At 36.3% G+C, this 16818-nt stretch overlaps 1 protein-coding gene across 3 annotated transcripts in view; it reads left to right on the top strand.

Moving 5' to 3' along the window:
• prkdc (protein kinase, DNA-activated, catalytic subunit) overlaps nt 1-16818 on the top strand; it is a 68242-nt gene that overhangs the window by 17752 nt on the left and 33672 nt on the right. The window contains exons 28-47 of one of the 3 annotated variants that reach the window (XM_058060909.1): nt 668-762; nt 847-961; nt 1055-1188; nt 2534-2764; nt 3991-4217; nt 4301-4509; nt 5726-5849; nt 5935-6093; nt 6189-6365; nt 8105-8293; nt 8406-8510; nt 10535-10702; nt 10832-10959; nt 12246-12453; nt 12522-12700; nt 13676-13844; nt 13915-13980; nt 14437-14500; nt 14615-14763; nt 15662-15799. In XM_058060909.1, the coding sequence (XP_057916892.1) occupies nt 668-762; nt 847-961; nt 1055-1188; nt 2534-2764; nt 3991-4217; nt 4301-4509; nt 5726-5849; nt 5935-6093; nt 6189-6365; nt 8105-8293; nt 8406-8510; nt 10535-10702; nt 10832-10959; nt 12246-12453; nt 12522-12700; nt 13676-13844; nt 13915-13980; nt 14437-14500; nt 14615-14763; nt 15662-15799 (3034 nt within the window). Of the gene's footprint in view, nt 1-667; nt 763-846; nt 962-1054; nt 1189-2533; nt 2765-3990; nt 4218-4300; nt 4510-5725; nt 5850-5934; nt 6094-6188; nt 6366-8104; nt 8294-8405; nt 8511-10534; nt 10703-10831; nt 10960-12245; nt 12454-12521; nt 12701-13675; nt 13845-13914; nt 13981-14436; nt 14501-14614; nt 14764-15658; nt 15800-16818 lie in introns of all 3 variants that reach the window. The other 2 variants (XM_058060908.1, XM_058060910.1) reach the window with 2 other exon arrangements.

The following is a 16818-nucleotide window of genomic DNA, read 5'->3' as shown; positions in this document are numbered from 1 at the left end:
AAATAAACAAATCAAGAATAAAGAAAATCAATCAATCAGTAATAAATAAATATAATAATAATAAAACGGCAAATAATAAAAACTTAAGAAACCACATATAGTTGGTGGGTAGACAAATGATTTTTTTCAGATTAAAATGAACAAAGCATTATTAGAGCCCTGTAGACATGACAAAACACGACTATAGTCACATTTATACTCTTTTTATTTACAACATATTGCGCAACTGCAGGGTCTTGAGACACATGCTAACTTGCAAACTAGAGAGCTAGCGACCTTTAAACGGTAGCCTTCAAGTTATTTCCTTTAAACTTAAATAGCCAAAAACTTACCACTTCCACACGGATAGGGAGGATAACTATTAACAGTTATTTAACCTTTAACATGAACATTAATCAAACGTAATAATTTTTTCTGGGTACATGATACCATACAGCATCCATATCAAACTTGCGCGGGCCGCACGAACATTAAACTTTCATATCAAGGCAGGGGCTTCAAACGAGTGTGGCCCGCGGGCCGCATGTTTGAGACCCCTGCATTAAAGGAATCTTTAATTATTTTGAATTTATTTGTATTACGTTTGCGGGTGTAACAGGTGTGTTGTTTTGTTTTTTTTTATTCTTACTTGCTAAAGCGTCTAAATCTATACTGGCTTCTTTTCCAGGGAGGAAAGTTCCTTGGTGGAGCAGTTTGTCTTCGAGGTGCTCGTCTTATTCGTCGAAAGTCTCGCTCTTGCACACTCGGATGAGCGATCCATGGGTAAAATTCTTCAATGAATTCTACAAAACGTGTCAAAAACTACACATGCACGATAACACGTCTTGCTTTTTGATACATCCGCAGGAACGCTGCAGCAGTGCAACGGCGCCATCGACCACCTGAAACGCATCATCAAGCACAAGGCCCCCGTTCTCAATCAGCACAGTGCCAAGCGACGCATCCCAAGGTTGGTTCCATCGTATGTAAGCAGGGTCATATACAGTAGATCCCCCCACTGTATTATTATTATTATTATTAAGGATTTTATTCTGAAAAATCTGTCATCAATCAGGGGGTTTCCAGCTGATGAAAAGCTGTGTCTGTCAGACGTGGTTTTATGGCTTCTGGAGCAATGCGGTCGACCTCAGACGGAATGTCGCCACAAATGCTTGGAGCTCTTCTACGAGTTTGTGCCTCTCCTCCCAGGTGAGCGATTGATAGTACACTTTAAAATGTGGATGTAATATTCTGAAAAAAAAGGGTTATTTTCCCAATATTACATTTTTTTCTTAAATAATCCCTAATAAATGTATTTCCATTATATCCTAATAATTTGGACTTAATATGATAATAACATAATATATATATTTTCCCTCAGCCTAATTTTTCAGTACTTACAACTGTTTTATTTCTCATATTATGACTATCAAAAAATAAAAAAAAAAACTTTAACATTTCAACTCTATGCTAGTTAAACTACATTAATTTTCCTCATATTGAGTTTATAAATTTCCACAAATGACTTAATGCCCATTATATTTTGACTTTATTCTCATTATACATAACTTTTTTCAAACAGAAAACTCCAAAAAATATATAACTTTATGTAACTAAAATGTTTTTGTTTTTTTTTTACTTCATAATATTACGACATTCTCGTAAAATTACTTTTACTGCTGATTTAAAAAAAAAAAATTTTATGTGCCACAGACCAATAAAAAACAGCAGTAAGCTGCAAATGGCCCATGGACCTTAGTTTGGACACCTTTTTGTAAAGAAATGTTTTTTTTTAATTATTAACATTGACTCCCTATTGGCTTGTTCCGCTTTAAAGAAACTTTGATTTTTTTCAATGTTTTTGTTATTTTTTTATGTGCCACAGGCCAATAAAAAACAGCTGCAGGTTGCAAATGGCCCGCGGACCTCAGTTTGGACATCCTGTTTGTAAAGAAATACATTTTTTATTATTAAAGTTTTTTTCAATGTTTTTTTTTGTGCCACAGACCAATAAAAAACAGCAGCAGGCTCCAGATGGCCCGTGAACCTTAGTTTGGACACCTTTTGTTAAGAATATATTTTTTATTATTAACACTGACTCCCCATTGTCTTGTTCTGCTTTAAAGAAACTTAGATTTTTCAATGTTTTTGCTATTTTTTCATGTGCCACGGACCAATAAAAAAACAGAAGCAGGCTCCAAATGGCCCGTGAACCTTAGTTTGGACACCTTTGTTAAGAAATATATTTTTTATTATTAACATTGACTCCCTATTGTCTTGTTCCGATTTAAAGAAACTTCGATTTTTCAATGTTTTTGTTGTTTTTTTTATGTGCCACGGGCCAATAAAAAAACAGTATGAGGCTGCAAATGGCCCATGGACCTCAGTTTGGACACCCCCTTTTTAAAGAAATACATTTTTTATTATTAACATTGACTCTTCATTGTCTTGTTCTGCTTTAAAGAAACTTCCAGTGTTTTTTTCAAGTATATATTTTAATAATAAATATCTGTTTTCATACGAAATGGATGTATTTTGCCGCGTGTCTTTGCAGGAAAGAGGTCGCCCCCACAATGGTTGGAGGGCATGCTACAGGATCGAGGTATGGGCTTCCTGGTCTCCAAGTTTGAGGGAGGAGGACTGCTTTCCCAACCTACTCTGAAGGACCTGGTGGGCCCTTTCAGTACACGAGCCACCCTGCACTGGATGGATCTTCTCCTGGCCGCCCTGGACTGCTACAACACCTTCATTGGCTTGCATATAATCAGGCCTCATCACATGCTTGGTAGGATCAACTCATATTAGGCCAATAAAAAACAGCATGAGGCTGCAAATGGCCCATGGGCCTTAGTTTGGACACCCCCTTTGTAAAGAAATAGATTTTTTATTATTAACATTGACTCCCTATTGTCTTGTTCTGCTTTAAAGAAACTTCAATTTTTCAATGTTGTTGTTATTTTTTTATGTGCCACAGGCCAATAAAAAACAGCTGCAGGCTGCAAATGGCCCATGAACCTCAGTTTGGACACACACAAACTAATATTTCAACTCTATGCTAGTTAAAGTACATTAATTTTCGTCTTATTATAAGTTTATAAACTAGACTTAATGCCCATAATATTTTGACTTTATTTTCCAAAAAGAAAACTCCAAAAAAAAATGTTTTAAAAATTTAAATGTTTTTTTTTACCTCATAATATTATATTATTATATAATAAACATTCTCATAAAAATTACTTTTACTGCTGATTTTTCAATGTTTTTGTTATTTTTTGTGCGGGTCCTTATGTGCCACGGCCAATAAAAAACAATTGCAGGCTGCAAATGGCCCATGGACCTCAGTTTGGACACACACAAACTAATATTTCAACTCTATGCTAGTGAAAGTACATTAATTTTCCTCATATTATGAGTTTATAAAGCAGACTTAATACCCATAATATTTTGACTATTTACTTTTTCCAAAAAGAAAACTCCCCCAAAAAAAAAACTTTATGCAACTAAAATGTTTTAAAAATTAAATTTTTTATTTTTTTTTACCTCATATTACGACATTCTCGTAAAATTACTTTTACTGCTGATTTTTCAATGTTTTTGTTATTTTTTGTGCGGGTCATTATGTGCCATGGGCCAATAAAAAAAACTGTTGCAGGCTGCAAATGGCCCATGGACCTCAGTTTGGACACAAACTAATATTTCAACTCTATGCTAGTTAAAGTACATTAATTTTCCTTATATTATGAGTTTATTTACGACTTTATTTACTTTTTCCAAAAAGAAAACTAAAAAAAAAAACTTTATGCAACTAAAATGTTTTAAAAATTTAAAATTTTAAAAATTTTACGACATTCTCGTAAAATTACTTTTACTGCTGATTTTTCAATGTTTCTGTTATTTTTTGTGCGGGTCCTTATGGTTTGTGTGTAAAATTGGCTAAAAATGTTATTTCTAAAAGTCTTTTATGTTGACGGTGCAATTCTGAAAGGAAAATGAAACTTTCCCCTTCTCCAGGTACCCGAGATGAATCGAGTTTTCTCCGATCTGTACGTTTCTTTTTGACTGAGCTTGCAACTCGAGAGCTCTCGGCGGCAGAGAGTTGCTTCCGTCTTGGCCAGAAGAACTCCCCCTTCAGTCCAATCGAGGTGGATCAGTACAACTACAGTAAATGCACCATCATTGTCCGTCTGCTGGAGTTTGCCACAATGGTTCTCGTCAAAGGAGGCCAGGACTTTTGCAAGGTGGTTTTGTTTTTTTGTTTTTTTTTGTCACAATTCTTGCTTGTGGTTTATTTATACTGAAACCTTCCGTCACTCTTGCACAGCTTTTGGAGCAAGATATTTTTTGCTCCAATTTATTTGAGCTCACCGCAATGGTGGTGTGCAAGCCGTCCTCCGTGGGCTTCAACATGGCGGATGTGGAGGTAATAAAGAACCTTCCGGACGTATGCGTCCCTCTCCTCAAGGCCCTGCTGACGTCACCTTATCGCGCTAGTCTGGAGTCTTGCTTGAAGGCAAGAATTTCACATAAAAGGTACGGTGGTACAGTCTTTTTGTTACTTTTTCCACTTTTCTGACCTATAAATGTTGTTAAAATGTTGTATTGTGTTAAATCACGCCAAAGTTTCAGATAATGACGTTTACACATTTAGAAGTGAGCCCTGAAAAAAAAGTTTGGAATGGCTCAAAACGCTCTGTTTCAAAGGGCGTGGTAAAACTGTCCCCTTTGTGATGTCACAGAAGAGCAGTCTTCCTTATGGGCGTGTCTGCCACAAGCTCTGTTGTTGTGAACATGAACCGGCAAAGTCATTCATCGCTGCCCTCGTCCTCCTGGGAGCTAAAACCACTAAAGTAGTCACTCCCGGAACCAAACAGTTCCACAATCGGCACACACGCTTCCGGTCTCTCTCGCTCTCCTCTGTTTGCTAAATACAAGGATGAAGAGTCTTGAACCAGTCATGATGTGCTATATAGATATCACTCATTAAAATTAATAACATATTATATTATAATTATATTTATCAAATTTAAAATTAAATTATTAGATTATTAGATTATTAGATTATTAGATTATTAGATTATTAGATTATTAAATTGCTAAATTGCTATTAAACTATTAAACTATTAAACTATTAAACTATTTAATAGTTTAATAATTTAATTATTAAATTATTATAATTGAAATATTAACATTGAAATATTATAATTAAAATATTTAAATTAAAATATTAAAATATTAAAAGTATAATTTAAAAATCAAAATATGAAAATTAAAATATTAAAAGTATAATTTAAAAATCAAAATATGAAAATTAAAATATTAAAAGTATATTTTAAAAATTAACATATGAAAATTAAAAAAATAAAAAATATAATATTAAAATTAAAATATTAACAAAATAAAATTAAAAAAATTACAACAATTTAAAAAACAAAAAAACTTCAATTATATTAGGAAAGCAGGAAGTGAACAAATGTAACAGTTACTGATTGTAAAAGTACCAGATGGAGGGGTAGGATTTAATAAGCTTTGCTTCTTCCTACTCCTTTTGGACATGTGGAACTGTGAACTGATTATGTGATGCGTTCAATTGTAATCTGATGCATGTTCAAATGAAATTCAACCATTATTCTTAATTTTACTTTCTACAAAACGCACCGTGGAGTTCAAATTTCGTTGTATGCATTACAATGACAATAAAGGCGATTCTGATTCTGAATTATAATATCAGGTTTTGTTTGCTCCTCAGTGTTGATGCTCTTTGTGCTGTCGACTTCTACCGACCCGGACACCACGGCCAGCTGGAAATGCTTCTGTCTTCTTGTAAGCAAATCCACAAAGCTGGACTTCTTCTCTCCATTCTGCAGAGTCAGGTACCGTGGCTTCGTATATACTCAAACGCTGATGTATATAACCTTTTTTCAAATATATATATATTTTTTTATTTGATTCATAAAGAAGGATGCATCGTATGCCAAATCACTTGGATCCCGACTTCTCATGACTGTGTATAATGGCGTAGCACCCGCTGACAGGAAGTCACTTCCATCCTTGGATATAAATACCAGGAAGCTCGCTGAGGGACTGCTTCAGCTTGCCTTTTCTCTCACTCCACTGGTAAGTTCCTCAAGGTTCTCCTCAAGGTTCTTCCCAAGTCCCGTGTATTGTTTTATTTATTTACTTTTTCTCTTTCATGCAACATTTCCGTGCAGGGTGAGCAGCTACTGGACTTACTCCTAACTGGAAGTCACTGCCAAAGCTTCTTGAGCTTCTCCCACTCGGAGTACTTCTACAGCCTCTTCCCGACGGCCATTAACGGCGAGCTGCTTCAAAACCTGAACACCACCGTACCACGTCTCATGGTCGCCTCCTCGTTAAACCCCAGCATGGTAACCTTGGATGTTTTTTTTTTGTGTGTGTAATTTCATTTCCCTTACAGTAATTTTTTTTTGTGCCAAAAAACACATTATAATGGGACTGTCTGGAACATGTTGTAACAGTCTTTCTTGTTTCATTGTTCTTAATTTATTTCAGACATGCATACTATGTTACATTAATGTATCTCACATATACACTTACAATACAATACACTTACAATATCTATTTATATACTTACATATATATACACACACACATATGTACGTATATATCTATGCCGCATACATACATACACAACACCTCATTGCTACACATGTCTGAAAAGGAGCAGGAAGAAGCATTCATTTATTCATTTTCTACCACTTCTCCTCACAAGGGTCGCGGTGGGTGCAGGAGCCTATCCCAGCTGTGTCACCAGCCAATCACAGGGCACATATAGACAAACAACCATTCACACTCACATTCATACCTATGGACAATTTGGAGTCGCTAATTAACCTAGCATGTTTTTGGAAGAAAAACCCACGCATGCATGAGGAGAACATGCAAACTCCACACAGATGGCTGAGGGTGGAATTGAACACAGGTCTCCTAGCTGTGAGGTCTGCGTGCTAACCACTCGATTCAATTAATGATTTTTTTTTTTCGACACATATAATCACAGAATCTAACATAAGACAAAACAACAAAAGAAGAGTGGGAACATCGGACACCCTAGCAAAACAGTAGCCGTAGCACGCCACCAACCCACGTCATACGCTTTGTAACGCAACTAAGATCTTATGTATGTTCTTATCCATGCATTAAGTCTTTGTCCAAAAACGGCACGGCCGTTACATAGACACTTAGCATTATCATTCTAGCGTTGTTTGCATGTTAATGCTAGTATATTAACATTTTAGCTATTTTCATACTGTATGTATGAACTTAAATTGATATATAGCGCTATGATACTAGGTGCTAGCATGTCAACAATTTAGCCATTTTCATACTGTATGTATGAACTTAAATGGATACATAGTGCTATGATACTAGGTGCTAGCATGTCAACAATTTAGCCATTTTCGTAGGTGTAAACTTATATAGATACTGTTAGCATGCTAAAAGTTATAATGCTAAGTGCTATAATGCTAGGTGCTAACATAACATTTAGGGCATTTTTATAGGTATAAAGTTACATAGACACTTAGCGTTATCATTCGAGCGTTGTTTGCATGTTAATGCTAGCATGTCAACAATTTAGCCATTTTCATACTGTATGTATGAACTTAAATGGATACGTAGTGCTATGATACTAGGTGCTAGCATGTCAACAATTTAGCCATTTTCATAGGTGTAAACTTATATAGATACTGTTAGCATGCTAAAAGTTATAATGCTAAGTGCTATAATGCTAGGTGCTAACATGTCAACATTTAGGGCATTTTTATAGGTATAAAGTTACATAGACACTTAGCGTTATCATTCTAGCGTTGTTTGCATGTTAATGCTAGCACGACCCTTTTTTTTTAGGAAATATCATCACGGGTGTATTTTTAATGTGGTCCTCGTGACTTTGGAGATATAATTGATGTACAAGATGAACAGTTTTGGTCCCAGTATTGACCCCTGGGGAACTCTGCACGTAATATATGAACTTTATATCGTTATTCCATTATTGCACTCAAATTTCATTGTATGCAATACAATGACAATATAGGCGATTCTGATTGTGAATTATAATATCTTGTTTTTTTTCCCTCCCTCCTAGGTCAGTGTGTTGCTGAATGGGATCCTGGACCACAGTTTTCGAGAGCGCTCATTCCGGAAAACTCAGGGAAAACAGCTCGTGGAAGAGGTGCTCCGAAGATGGGATAGCATGCAGTCATGGTGGAGTGGACACGCGTCAAACGTCGACAGCAAAACTGCAACGCTGCTGTTGCTCTCTAAGCTGCTACAGGTGCTTTGATGGCGTCTTTTTCACCTTATAGTTATAATTTCATATATGGGGGGGTCCAGTGGTTTGATTGCCAAGCTCATAATGCTTCTTTTTATATTATTATATTTTTCAGCTTGACTCATCTGTGTGCTCCGACGTCAATCATGAGGGGTTCAAACCGGTGTTTTCCACTTTCACTTTGCTGCTTGTCGACATGAGCCTACCGCTGAACCTGAAGGTACAGGCATTCATTTAATGCACTTGTAATTATGTCGAAACAGAAGAAATCACACTTTTATTAATATTAAGTGTCCTCTTTCTACTGTTTAAATATTGAATTGTTAAGGAGTAGGAGATATCGTTGTGAAAGTCTACACTGCCCTCTTGTGGCTGTCTGTGAAATTCTGTATTTTTTCATGTATAAGTTGCAGGAAAAATGAAAAAAAGTACGACACAGTAAATCACAAATTCAACAATTTTCACATAATAATAATTATATTATCACTGCAATGAACAATCATAAATGAACATTACTTATTTTTGCACTACTAAAACATTACTACAATAATGCTTCAAAAACGTGCAATACAGGACTTATGTGCAATAGGATTCATTCATTTTAGTGAAACTCGGGTACAATAGGTTATTGTTTTTGATGTACATATATTTCCACTTATTCTGAACACTTTTATATTTATGGTAATGGTTTAATTTCATTTGAATATGCATCAGATTACAATTGAATGCATCACATAATCAGTTCACAGTTCCACATGTCCAAAAGGAGTAGGAAGAAGCAAAGCTTATTAAATCCTACCCCTCCATCTGGTACTTTTACAATCAGTAACTGTTACATTTGTTCACTTCCTGCTTTCCTAATAGTTTTTTTTTCCTTTATTTTTGTCACGTACCGAAGTACATTAATTTTATTTTTGTCACATACAGAAGTACGAGGTGATATTACAATACAGTGACATAATGGGTGCCATAAATGGCGAAAGAAACCCCACTAATGAATAATACTGGAACAATTACAACAAATACTGTAACAATTAAAAGTTCAGCAGTAATTTTACAGTACAAGAATAAAGTCAAAATATCGAGAGAATAAAGTTCTATTTTTAAAAAGAAAAAAATATGTTACATTTGATCACTTCCTGCTTTCCTAATATAATTTAAGTGTTTTTTTTACTTCATTTTATTCATTTTTATTTATTTATTTTTTATATTTTATTTATTTATTTATTTTATTTTTGTCACGTACCGAAGTACGAGGTGATATGACCATACAATGACATAATGGGTACCATAGTAACTGTCAATATAGTGATATATATATATATATATATATATATATATATATATGTATATGTATATATATGTATATATATGTACAGCACATCATGACTGGTTCAAGACTCTTGGTAATGGTAATGGTTTAATTTCATTTGAACATGCATCAGATTACAATTGAATGCATCACATAATCAGTTCACAGTTCCACATGTCCAAAAGGAGTAGGAAGAAGCAAAGCTTATTAAATCCTACCCCTCCATCTGGTACTTTTACAATCAGTAACATTTGTTCACTTCCTGCTTTCTTAATATAATTTAAGTTTTTTTTATTTTTTATTTTTTAAATATTTATTTATGCATTTATTTATTTACTATTAATTTTTATTTTATTTTTTACTTTATTTTTATTTTTTGTCATGTACTGAAGTACGAGGTGATATGACCATACAATGACATAATGGCTACCATAGTAACTGTCAAAATATCTAAATCAACTAAAAGGCATTCAGAAGACACACTCAAACATATGTAGTATTCTACACTGGCCGCATGGTGTCATCAATGTTACTGTAATGTTCAGGGAGACACACAAGCACCAGACCTGATCACCGCAACAACAGAATTTTAATGCAGGTTTGTATTATCTCACACCAGGCACCGTAATCGCTAACATTATTGGGCGCCTGTTGTGGCCGTAACCCACTCAAAGCTAAAATTGAACTTTGAACCTCCGACTCACCTCCCCAGCACCAGAACACATTTCCAACACACAAGCACAAGTCCTAATCATGTCTTAAATTGATTATTTTTGCTTATATTGGGTGATAGGATTGTAAAGGTGACTATAGGGGTGCTATTTCATGATTGAAGGGCTCTAATAATGTTAAAAGAAAACATATTTAGAAGGTTAGAAGCATGTTTTCTATGCCGTTTCCAACTTTTTCCCACTCTGTCCTACTCTGTCCAGAGTCAAGCCTTGCTGGTGTTGCCCTTCTTCACTTTCATCCCCGAGGAGCCCCTGGCAGAGCTGCAGAGAGCGCTTGAATCGCTGGTGGCCTCCCACTTTCCTATGCAGTCCGATGAATTTGCAAAGGGCTCGCTTCACCGCAACAACTACATGGACTGTATCAGGAGGGTGAATGTGACACTTTTACCATAGCTATGGAAGAAAAGCTATTATTATTATTATTAGGGGGAATTTAATGTACATTCATTAAGAACTGGTTGGAAACCCAATTCCACGGCATTTACATCTCTGTTGTAGTTGCTGGATGCCTTGGAGCTTTCCCAGAGTCCGCTTCTGCTCAAAATTCTGGCTGGGATTTTGTGTCGAGACAGAAAGCACATCATGGAGGAACAATTTCAAACCTGCTTCCAAAGAATTTCCAAACGGTCAGTAAAGTTGACGTTCACTCATAACCTCGTATTACAAATATACAACATAAGGTAGCCAGAAATATTTCAATATTGAACAAAGCAAAATTTGTTCTCAATCAGAAATCACTCCACACTCTTTATTGCTCTCTGGTTCTACCATATCTTACTTATTGTGTGGAAATATGGGCTAATAACTATAAAAGCAATCTTCACTCGCTAAATGTACTGCAAAAAAGGTCAGTAAGGATAATTCATAATGCCGCATACAGAGAACATACTAACTCCTTATTTCTAAAATCACAAATACTTCAACTTGCTGATATAGTTCATCTTCAAACAGCTAAAATAATGCATAAGGCTAAAAATAACCAATTAGCCAAAAATGTAATCCAATACTTCTCTAGCACGTATATGGTAATGGTAATGGTTGAATTTGATTTGAACATGCATCAGATTACAATTGAATGCATCACATAATCAGTTCACAGTTCCACATGTCCAAAAGGAGTAGGAAGAAGCAAAGCTTATTAAATCCTACCCCTCCATCTGGTACTTTTACAATCAGTAACTGTTACATTTGTTCACTTCCTGCTTTCCTAATATAGTTTTTTTTTAAAATTATTATTATGGGTAAATTTGTTTTAAAATGTAGCTTTTTTTTTCTTAAATTTTGTTTTCGCTTAATATTTTCACTTTATTTTTTACAGGTTCCATTTTCCAACTGTTTCATGTTCCTGTATATTTTGGATTTTGTAATTATGACTTTATTTCCATAATATTTAGAGATTATTCTCGGAGCATATCATTTGCAGCAACCAAATTTTTCAAAAAAATACAACTTTTTTTTGTCACAGTTAAAAATATATTATTTTCCTCAGAATATTACAGGTTTATTTGCTTGAATTGTTTTTTTACATTTTTAAAAAAAATATATATATTTTTTTTTTGTCACGTACCGAAGTATGAGGTGATATGACCATACAATGACATAACGGGTACCATAGTAACCGTCAATATAGTGATATATTGCATTCACTTGGCGTTCATATTTCCGATTTCAAAGCAGTGTTTGAAATCGCTGTGGCGGTGTGGGAGGAGTACCGCAACTGCATGTGTTGCAGGGTCCGCCGGCAACACAAAGCTGCCCGGCGTATGCCTGTCTGTAAATCATGTGTCGGAAAAATACATCGCCGAAACCCACACGCGTACTTTTGATACCAATTCAAGTAAAGAACGCAAATATCAGCGGATCCTTAATAATTGGTGTCTTTTTTAATCTTCTCTACTTGTGTGTGTTTTAGGTCAAGCATTGATCGACAGCTCCAACTGCTGTGTACGGCTTATCAGGCGATCCAGCAGGGTGACGTGCCAAGGAGCTGCGTCCTTCAGGCCATGATGGAGAGAGTTCTGCTGCCTCTCGCCTCCCACTGTAGCACCAAGACCCTCATTGACTTCTTTGTGGCAAATGTTACCCAGATAATGGCATCGCTACTGAGTCGTTTCACCAAGGTTTGACTCTTTTTTTGCTCTTACATGAACCTCCTTTAACCTGGAACTGTATCACCTTTTCTTTTTAGTCGAGTGAATCATCATTTGAGATGCAGTTGACGAAGAAGAACGGCTACTGCAAGCTAATGGAGCTCCTATACTCCCGGCTTCCCAAAGAGGACGTTTATTCTAAGGAATCTCCCATCAATACGGCTTATTGTTGTTCGGACAAGACGGAGGGGAATGAGCTGTCAAAGGCGTTGATCAAGTAAGACACCCCCATCCACAAATTAAGAGCCATCTGGTACTTTTACAATCAGTAACTGTTACATTTGTTCACTTCCTGCTTTCCTAATATAGTTTTTTTTTCTTTTATTTTTGTCACATACTGAAGTACGAGGTGATATGACAATACAGTGACATAATGGGTACCATAAATGGCAAAAAAAAACCCACTAATGAATAATACTGGAATAAAGTCAAAATATCAAGAGAATGAAGTTCTATTTTTAAAAAGAAAAAATGTTACATTTGTTCACTTCCTGCTTTCCTAATATAGTTTTTTTTCTTTTATTTTTGTCACGTACCGAAGTACATAAATATTATTTTTGTCACATACCGAAGTACGAGGTGATATGACAATACAGTGACATAATGGGTACCATAAATGGCAAAAAAAACCCCACTAATGAATAATACTGGAACAATTACAACAAATACTGTAACAATTAAAAGTTCAGCAGTAATTTTACAGTACAAGAATAAAGTCAAAATATCAAGAGAATAAAGTTCTATTTTTAAAAAGAAAAAATGTTACATTTGTTCACTTCCTGCTTTCCTAATATAGTTTTTTTTTTTTTTGTCACGTACTGAAGTACATTAATTTTATTTTTGTCACATACCGAAGTAAGAGGTGATATGACAATACAGTGACATAATGGGTACCATAAATGGCAAAAAAAAACACTAATGAATAATACTGGAACAATTACAACAAATACTGTAACAATTAAAAGTTCAGCAGTAATTTTACAGTACAAGAATAAAGTCAAAATATCAAGAGAATAAAGTTCTATTTTTAAAAAGAAAAAAAATATGTTACATTTGTTCACTTCCTGCTTTCCTAATATAATTTGTGTTTTTTTTTTTACTTTATTTTATGCATTTTTATTTATTTAGAAGATTTAAAATGAAGAGCCTGTGTGATTTTTGTTGTTTTCCCCCACTCGATGTTCTCCTCCAGGTTCTGTTTTGAAGCATTTACCGAGAACATGACTGGCGAGACTCAGCTCCTCGAGCTCAGGAGACAGTACCACTGCGCCGCGTACAACTGCGCCATCGCCGTCATCAGCTGCAGCTTCAATGAGCCCAAATTCTATCATGGCTTCCTCTTCAGTGACAAACCAGAGAAGGTATGGCACATAAATAAATCCAATTGTCTTTTTTAGGCTTTTTTTCCATTGATTTTTTTTTCTTGCCCAGAACCAGTTCATTTTGGAAAATATCATTGACATTGAAAGGACCTACAGCTTTCCAGTTGTCATTGAGGTATGTCCAACAATTTTGAGAATTACTTTTGGTGTATTTCGTGTAATTCCAGTGTGTAAGCTGCACTAAAGTCACAGGAAAAACAGATGTACATATGAAAGCACATCAGAAAATGGCATATTATGGTGCACACAAGGTTTTAAGTACCAGGTAGCTTTTAATTCCACAGGAGCCAGTCATGACCTGTGAAAAACTCTCAATGAGCTTTGGAAATTGCAAGAGTTAATTACTTAATATAAGTCATCTTAAAAAAATTAAAATCATCACACAGCAACTTAACACTCAAAAGGTATATCTCAGAAATACACACAAACATAATACCAATACAAAAAAAAATAATCTGTCTACCAGAGGACCCACAGCCCAGAGGGAGGCTGACGTCATTGCAGCACACCAATCACAAGTTCCACTGTACTATCAGACAATTTCATTCTTTTATGTCCTGATCATTTCCAGGTTCCTCTTGAGAGAAAGAAAAAGTATTCTATGATTCGTCAAGAAGTGAGCGATGAGAGCGGAGGTACTTTGCTGCAACTGAATCATCATCACTGCCATGTATTAAAATGTATATTTTTATGAAGCATAACCTTCATGGTATCTCAAGGGTCTTTTTTTGTGTGTGTGGTGTCCAAAGAGGCACCCGTATATTTGTCCTCTCAGTCTTACATGGCCGACAGCAGTCTGAGTGAGGAGATGAGTCAGTTCGATTTCTCCACTGGCGTTCAAAGCTTCTCCTACAGCTCCCAGAAACCTGACGGGGCGAGACGCACCGTAACAAAGACGGTGAGTTGTGAGTTTATTGAACAAAAGTTACCATGTTTGGTTTGTCCTGTACACCGGTGATTTTCAACCACTGTGCCGCGACACACTAGTGTACCGTGAGGAATTATCCAATATCACTTTTTATAATTAACATTTATTAATCATCATTTGCAAATATTATGTCAATATCCACGTATACGTGGACCCAAATATTCCAATTGCATTTGGTTTATTTGCTCAAACGGAAAGAATCTAACCTTTGTATACGCCTCATTCCGAACGAATAGTGCCAATCCGAATGAATAGTTCCGAGTTGAATTATAAAATATTAGCAAGCTTGAATTTGATCCTTTCCTGGTTAAATTTATCATATCGCATGCTCAGATATGACGTAACACGCAGCTTCAGTTTTCAAAATGGAGGCCAGCAATCGGCACTGGACTGTTACGGAAAGTTTTTTTTTTTTTTTATTCAAACTAAATTTCAAGCCCGAACAAACGAAAAACTGGCAATACGGAATGATTCCAAAAAGTCAAAACAACTCAGGGAAGTCGGTATCATGTGATGTTGGTGTTTACGCTTTACTGGGCATGCCCCATTGACTATTCTGGTTGATTATAGCGACGCATGTAGACAAGAGATTGGAATATTCCTTTCCATGTATACTATTGTTTCCGGAAAAGTGTAAACATGGCTACTGTGGAGTGTCCGTGGTGTAAAGACTGGCAGAGCAATGTAATATCGGCCCGTGTGGCAACACCTAGCTCGTTCCTCCTATATGTAGACTTAGTGATGTTTTCCAATGTAAAAAAAACGTGCCACGGCTCAAAAAAGGTTGAAAAACACTGCTGTACACTATACTGTACTTTACTTTACTCAATATCATACTTTCTTTTATGGATATTGGGACATGCAGCAGACAGACGAGTCCGCTTCCTCGCTCGATGTGACAGTGGACCTGGAAATGGATGAGTTAAATCAGCACGAGTGCATGGCAACCATGACGGCTCTCATTGGTCACATGCAAAGGAGCAAGATAACTCCCAGAATTGAACAGGTCAGAGAGCTTTTTTTTTTTTTTTTGCATATTGTTTTGTATTATACTGTCATGTTCAAACTCCTGTGACACTTGTAAAAAACACTTCAATACAGAAATACAGATAACAATATTCAAAGTTACTCACAGTGAAGAGAGTGAAACCACATATCCAGTGACAGAATATGCAGTAGGGTCCCTACTACATGGTCATGCAACTCTAAGGGGGGGGGGGGGGGGTGGACGAGGACGAGCTGTATTTATTTGTCTATGTGTGTGTGTGTGTATATGTGAGAGTAATTACTTTTATTGTTTTATGAGTTCTTATCTTGGGCGGCACGGTGGTCTAGGGCTTAGCGCACAGACCTCACAGCTAGGAGACCAGGGTTCAGTTCCACCCTCGGGCATCTCTGTGTGGAGTTTGCATGTTCTCCCCGTGCATGCGTGGGTTTTCTCCGGGTACTCCGGTTTCCTCCCACATTCCAAAAACATGCTAGGTTAATTGGCGACTCCAAATTGTCCATAGGTATGAATGTGAGTGTGAATGGTTGTTTGTCTATATGTGCCCTGTGATTGGCTGGCGACCAGTCCAGGGTGTACCCCGCCTTACGCCCGAAGACAGCTGGGATAGGCTCCAGCACCCCCGCGACCCTCGTGAGGATAAGCGGAAAATGAATGAATGAATGAATGAATGAGTTCTTATCTTGACACATTCTTGCAGGATTAACATGAACATCTGCAGGGTTGCTTGTTGACGCATCCAGGCACCTCCAGGACCTGGGGGTCGCTGGGGGGGTCACGGGAACATTTCTTCTTCAGTACATTCAAACACTTTCTCTATTGTCTAAGCCAGGGGTCTCAAACTCAATTTACTTGGGGGGCCACTGGAGCTCGGGTCTGGGTGAGACTGGGCCGCATCAGGTTTTCCAAAAAAACAACAACAAAAAAAATGCATTTATTAAAATTAAAAAAAAATTTAATTTTAAAACCTTCCGGCTTGACTTTTCGGTTCCGGAAACCTCACCATCTCTGAAGAAGTT

The sequence above is a fragment of the Doryrhamphus excisus genome, chromosome 21 (genome assembly GCF_030265055.1).
Source record: "Doryrhamphus excisus isolate RoL2022-K1 chromosome 21, RoL_Dexc_1.0, whole genome shotgun sequence".
NCBI classification, from domain to species: domain Eukaryota; kingdom Metazoa; phylum Chordata; class Actinopteri; order Syngnathiformes; family Syngnathidae; genus Doryrhamphus; species Doryrhamphus excisus.
This window is presented reverse-complemented; position numbering and strand designations above follow the sequence as displayed.